The sequence below is a fragment of the Chlorella variabilis genome, assembly GCF_000147415.1.
Source record: "Chlorella variabilis unplaced genomic scaffold CHLNCscaffold_30, whole genome shotgun sequence".
In the NCBI taxonomy this organism is placed as follows: domain Eukaryota; kingdom Viridiplantae; phylum Chlorophyta; class Trebouxiophyceae; order Chlorellales; family Chlorellaceae; genus Chlorella; species Chlorella variabilis.
Window position 1 is genome coordinate 397,309 of NW_005435058.1, and position 5,886 is coordinate 403,194.

Genomic DNA, 5,886 nt, shown 5'->3' on the forward strand with positions numbered 1-5,886 from the left:
TGGATTGCGAATGCCGCCAGTCGGTCGCTGCTCTTCTCGGTTTGTGGCGGGGCGGCGGCACCGCTGAGCCGGCGGACATGTCAGCACCCCATGCGATGCCACAAAACGAGCAACCTTCGGCTCTCACGTGCACTGGCAGGCTTTCCGATCTGCCGGCGAGCCCCACAGCCTTGTCGCAGACGCGCTCTTTCGTGTCGCACCGTTTTTGCACAGTTGACGGGCGGCGTCCATCCATCGTGCACAGCAAGTCTCGAGGATCGGTGGCACATGCTTGACAAGAGCCAGTTCACGGTGCTCAAGGTGATGGGCGGCCAAACTCGCATGCATGGGCCGGCGGAGAGGCCTCCCTGGCCAGTCCCGGCACGGCTGAGTGGCCGCGCTAGGATCGGACCCATCGCCGCCCGCATATGCGCCACTGGCAGCGGCGGCTCTGGCGGCGGCGGGCGCCGCCAGCGGCAGTTGCTCGACATTGTCGCTGCTCCCCTGCTGCAGCTCTATCGCGACTGCCTGCGCCTCGCCGACTACATCAGCACGCAGGTGGGTCCGTCTCGCTGCACCCTGGCCGCACCTGTTGCTGTGCTGCCTGCTTGCCGCGCCGCTCCTTGTGCCCACGCCGCCGCCAGCCCGCCGCCCGGCCCGCTTCGCCACACGCCGCAGCCCCTTTACCGTGTTGTGTTATAAACGATGTTTTGCAGGGTGGCAACCGGCGGGTGCTGCGCGACCAGGTGCGGCAGGCGTTCAAGAAGAACAAGGACGAGACCGACCCGCAGAAGATTGAGGAGCAGAAGGAGGCGTGAGTGGGCGATGCCTGCTCCAGCTGCTGCCGCTGCTGCTGCCGCTGCTGCCGCTGCTGCCGCTGCTGCCGCTGGCTGGTGGTTCTGCTGTCGCTGCTGGTGCTGGTGGTGCTGGCTGGTGGTGCTGGCCTCAGAAGAAAGGGTAGCAGCAGGAGGCGTGAGCGGAGAGGCTGCCGGTTGGCCCCTGCTGAACCCCTACAGTGCTGTGCGCTGGGGGAAACAAACATCTGCCCACGCCCTCCCTGCGCCTGCCTCCCCCCTGCCCCCCCTCTGCAGTGCTGTGCGTGGCCTCTCCAACTACATGTTCCACGAGGCCCAGCGCCTGGCCAAGGAGGAAGTGCAGCAGGGCAACGACAGGTTCGACGGCTGACCGCCGTTTGACCGACCTTTGACCGCCCTTTGACCGACAGCTGGCGGCCCTAAACCCAAGTCCTGAAGGGCACCCGTCGGGCCAATAAAGAGCTTTACTGGGATAGATTGTCTAGCGGCACATGACGCTACACGCAGCGAGCCTGGTGATGCGCGGCGGCGGCGGCCTGGCCGGAGCCGGGCCGGCCGTCTGCGGCGGCCGCCCGCGGCGCCTGCGCCGCGCGCCGCCGGCTTGCGCCGCGGCGGGGCCCGCACGCCACGGCGGCCGCCGCGGGCGCAAGGCCGACGAGATGGCGGCGCCGCCGCCGCCGGCGGCAGACGACGAGGGCGGCGCCGCCTCCCTGGCGGGCGAGCGCCATCAGTCGGCGGCGCAGGCTGCGGCCCTGTCTGAGCGGCAGCAGCAGCAGGTGGACGCGCTGGCGGAGGCGATCAGCCGGAAGCTGGGGGCGCTGGCGGAGTCGGATGAGTGGACGCCAGGTCAGCGCCGGTACCGCCTGGTATCCTGCCCGCCTGCCCGTATGCCTGCCTGCCTGCCTGCCTGCCTGCCTGCCTGCCTGCCTGCAACAGGACAGCGGGGGCTGGCTGGCTGCCTGCCTGGCGTGACCGCCGCCGCAGCGCCGCTGCCGCCTGCACCGCCGCCTGCCCTTCTCGGCACGCCGCGCCCAGCAATCAAGAGGCGTGCGCAGAGTTTGCTTTGCAGTTCTCGCCTCGCCGCCTCACCTTGCCTCAGGGTATAGCATAGCATAGTCTTTGCCTCGCCTGCCGCCGAACCTTCCCCCGCCCGCAGACCAGATGCTGCGGCTGGATGCTGAGCTGGACGCTGAGCTGGCAGGGTTCGCCGAGGCGGGGGGTGACGGCGACCTGGGCACAGGCGACGGCTTCCTGGAGTTTGGGGCTGGGGCAGAGGAAGTGCTGGAGGCACGGCGCCGCCAGAAGCAGCAGCGGCGGGACGCCTACTCCGCCGCGGCCGCCACAGAGGCAGCGGGCGAGGTGGCGGCGGCGGGGCCGGGCGGGCGGCGGCGGCGGGACCGTGCTGCGCCGGGCGGCGGCGCCGCCGGCGGCGGCCTGGGGCCTCAAGTGCCTGATGAGCTGCTTCCCAAGGTGGCGATCGTGGGCAGGCCCAACGTGGGCAAGTCGGGTGAGGGCCGGCGCTGAGGTGGCGCTGAGGTGGCACGCTGTGCCTGCTGCGCCTGCTGGGCCCTGCTGGATCCTGCCAGGCCTGCCCCGAGCGAGCGGTGGCGGTCAAGCGGCTTGCGCCGGCCTGGCGCGTGGCGGCGGGGCGGGCCTTCCCCTCGCTGCTGCCGGCGGCTGGCTGCTCCCACGCACGCTCCGCCCCCGCCCTCTCCTCCTGCCTCTGCCCGCCGCCGCCGCCGCCGCCGCTTCTGAGCCGCGCTGCCCTGCGCGCGTCTCGCCTGCCCGCCTCCCCTCCCTCCCTCCCTGCCGCTCGCCTGCGTGCGCCTCATCCACCCGCTCCCCTCCCTCCTCTCCCCTCCACCCCGCCCTCGCCTGCGCAGCCCTGTTCAACCGAATCGTGGGCAGGCAGGTGGCAATTGTGTATGACTACCCGGGAGTGACGCGCGACAGGTGGGCCTGCTTTCTTCCTTTTCCTCCTTTCCTCCCGCCTTCCATTGTCCTCATGTCCTCCTGCTTTCCGTGTTCCTCCCATCCTCCCGTTCCTTCCCTCGTGTGGAGCTGCTCCCTGCTTCCTTCCCTCTTTCCCTCGTGGGCCTGCCGTCCCGCTTCCTCCTTTCCTCCCGCCTTCCTCTGCTAGTGGGCCTGCTTCTTTCTCCCTCCTGCCTTCCTCCCGTTTCTCGGTTCCCTGGTGTGGGGGCCCTGTGGGAGACGCTGGTCGCCGGGGCGGCGCCATGCGCGCCCGCGTGTGCGGGCAGGGCTGCGCCAATGGATTCCGCGCTTTGCAGTACCACCTTCCCTTGTACCCACCATGGTACCGCAGGCTGTATACCCGCGCCTTCTGGGGGGACCACGAGTTCCTGCTGGTGGATACGGGTGGCCTCATGAGCGACGCCGAGAAGCTGCCCAAGGAGCAGCAGGTGGCCGCACTTTCCTCCCATGCCTACCAGCTTCGACCTGGGTTTCCAGCCGTACCGCCTGGCCGTCTGTTAGCTGGCCGGGTTTGGAGCGGGGGCCGGCTGGGATGGGCCTTGGGGACTCCTCCTCGACGCCCCTCGCCCCCTCTCCCCCCGCCCCCACCCTCACCCCACTGTTTGCAGGAGGTTGCGCGGCACAGCATCAGCGCAGCGGGGCTTCCCGCCGCCATCGAGCGCCAGGCGGCGGCGGCGGTGGAGGAGGCGGATGCGCTGGTGCTGGTGGTGGATGGGCAGGCACGCGCTGCGCTGCGCTGTACCGCTCATTGTACTGCTGCATGTACTGCCACCGCACTGCTGCCACGGTACCGCTGCCCTTGCCACCGGATGATCGGGCTGGCTGCCGGGCGCTTTGTGGGCATCGCGCTGCTGGCACCAGGCCCTTCCGCCGGCCCCGTGCCAAGGCCCGCCCCTTCCTTCCGGCTGCAAACCCGGCCTGCCGTGCTTTCCTCCCGCAGACGGGCGGCACCTCGGCCGATGAGGAGATCCAGGCCTGGCTGCGGCGCATGCACCCCAACAAGCCAGGTGCGGGCGGCCCGCCTTGTTCCTGGATCCTGGGCTGTGTTGCTGGGCTGGGAGCTGGGAGAGTGTAGGCAGATGATCAAGAGGCGGACACCGCCCGAGCGGCGTGCCGCCGTCGGCGCAGCGCCACCACGTCAGCGCTGCCGGCCCCCTGCCGCCGGCCTCCTCTAGGCCGCCCCTCTCCCGACCGCTCTGCCCTGCAGCTGCAGCGGTGCTGAACAGGTGCCTTTCCCGCAGCCCCGTTTACCTCCCCTAGCCTGACCCTCTCCCTCCATACCCTCCCTTGCGCCTCCTCCCCTGCCCCCCACCTCCTGCAGTCATTCTGGCCGTTAACAAATGCGAGAATGCGGCAAAAGCCGACCTGCAGGCGGCCGAATTCTGGGGCAGCGGGCTGGAGCCCATTGCGGTGTCCGCCATCAGCGGCTCAGGTGCGGTACGGGGGGGCGGTACAGGTTGCGGCACCCAACCAGGATAGATGCGGCACATGCCGCAGTACAGGCTGCATCGGACAATCTGTCCCGCATGTGCTGGACTCACATCAGTGGAGCTTCTTTCTTCGCCGGCACCGCTCGACCGTCAGCCCGGCACCCACTGCTGCCCCTGCCCCTCCTCCCTCCCTCCCTCCCTCCCACCTTACCCTCACCCCCGCAGGCACAGGAGAGCTGATGGAGCGGCTGGCGGCTGCGCTGCCTCCGCCGCCCACCCTGGCGGAGGCCGCAGACCGGCTGGAGGGTGCGGAGGCGCTGTCAGGTGAGAAGGTGGCGGCGGCGGTAGTGGGGGTGGTGGTGGTGGTGGTGGTGGCGTGGTGGTGGCGTTTTTGGTGTGGTGGGGGCTGTGTGCGGATAGTGGCGGTGCTGTGTTTGGGCGCCGTCAGGCTAGGAGGAGTTGGGAAGGTGGCGGCTTTAAGAAGCTTGGTGCTTGGGGCGCTGCCGCCGTTACGGCTCTTTCTGGCCCCTGACCCCCGCCCCCGCTGCGCCTCCCCCTGGCTACCCCCTGCCTCTGCGACCTGCTGCAGTGGCCATCATCGGGCGGCCCAACGTTGGAAAGAGCAGCCTGCTGAATGCGCTGGTGGGGGAGGTGAGCGGGCACGCCAGACACCGGTGGGCGGCGGCGGTTTCACCTTTCGGAGGCGGCGCAGGAGGAGGGAGGGGAGCAGGGAGTGCCGGCGGTGGAGGAGGAGGCGGAGGCGGAGAGGGCACGTTGCCTGCACAGCAGGCCTGCACCGCGGCGCCGCGCAGCGGGGGCGGCGTGCCTGCGGGCTGCTTGGACCCAGCCCCTGACCCTGACCCAGCCCCTGCCCCCTGCCCGTGACCCTGACCCAGCCCCCTGCCCCGCCTCCCCTCACCTGCCGCAGGAGCGCTCCATCGTGAGCAGCATGGCGGGCACGACGCGCGACGCGATTGACACAGGTGGGGTGTGTGTCCCTCTCTTGCCCTGCCCCCTGCCTCCTCCCTTTCCTCCTGCTTCACCTTGCTCTCCTGCCCCCTGCCTTCTTCCTTCGCCCCCTGTCTTCTCCTTTCCTCCTGCTTTGCCTTGCTGTCCCTGCGCGTCTGCTGGCCCAGCCAGCCGGGCCCCCGCTGCCGTCTGCCTCTCTGCCTTTTCTGCTAGACGCCAAACCGGGAAGTTTAAGCCTCGGTTTTGGAGGCTTCTTCCCCACCTTTTCACCTGTACCTGTATCCATCTCCCCTGCTCCCAAGCCTGTCGCCCTCCCTGCCTGCCACCCAACACAGACCTGGTACTCACAGACGGCAGCAAGTTCAAGCTTGTCGATACGGCGGGGGTGCGCAAGCGCACGGCCATCGCGGGCAGCAAGGACGGCGCAGAGGTGGGGCTGGCATGCTGAGCTGGCAGGCTGAGCTGGCAGGCTGAGCTGGCTGGCTGGCTGGCGGTGATGCGTGCCCCTGGGGCCAGCAGCCGCCCTGACCCCCGCTCCGGCTGCTTGGCACGCGCGCCCCGCCAGCCAAGCCTCGGCTTCGGCTGGACCTTCGTTTGTTCTGCCTTGCTCTCCTCCCGTCTTGCTTGCATTGAGCTGCAGCTGGCGCCTGCACACCGCACACAAAACCTTCCCGCCGCCGCCACCTGCCTGCCTGGTACCC

At 69.8% G+C, this 5,886-nt stretch overlaps 2 protein-coding genes across 2 annotated transcripts in view; both read left to right on the forward strand.

Moving 5' to 3' along the window:
- The window catches only part of CHLNCDRAFT_141034 (hypothetical protein), a gene marked incomplete at both ends in the record, with an annotated part of 5,571 nt that extends 4,407 nt beyond the window's left edge, over window positions 1-1,164 (forward strand). The window contains 4 exons of the mRNA XM_005843441.1: window positions 245-300; window positions 493-537; window positions 696-793; window positions 1,071-1,164. Coding sequence (XP_005843503.1) covers window positions 245-300; window positions 493-537; window positions 696-793; window positions 1,071-1,164 — 293 coding nt within the window. The remainder of the gene's footprint in view (window positions 1-244; window positions 301-492; window positions 538-695; window positions 794-1,070) is intronic.
- Window positions 1,165-1,955: 791 nt separating this feature from the next.
- CHLNCDRAFT_37436 (hypothetical protein) overlaps window positions 1,956-5,886 on the forward strand; it is a gene marked incomplete at both ends in the record, with an annotated part of 5,967 nt that continues 2,036 nt past the window's right edge. The window contains 9 exons of the mRNA XM_005843442.1: window positions 1,956-2,301; window positions 2,678-2,747; window positions 3,118-3,214; window positions 3,673-3,793; window positions 4,108-4,218; window positions 4,442-4,522; window positions 4,806-4,867; window positions 5,145-5,199; window positions 5,521-5,615. Of these exons, the coding sequence (XP_005843504.1) occupies window positions 1,956-2,301; window positions 2,678-2,747; window positions 3,118-3,214; window positions 3,673-3,793; window positions 4,108-4,218; window positions 4,442-4,522; window positions 4,806-4,867; window positions 5,145-5,199; window positions 5,521-5,615 (1,038 nt within the window). The remainder of the gene's footprint in view (window positions 2,302-2,677; window positions 2,748-3,117; window positions 3,215-3,672; window positions 3,794-4,107; window positions 4,219-4,441; window positions 4,523-4,805; window positions 4,868-5,144; window positions 5,200-5,520; window positions 5,616-5,886) is intronic.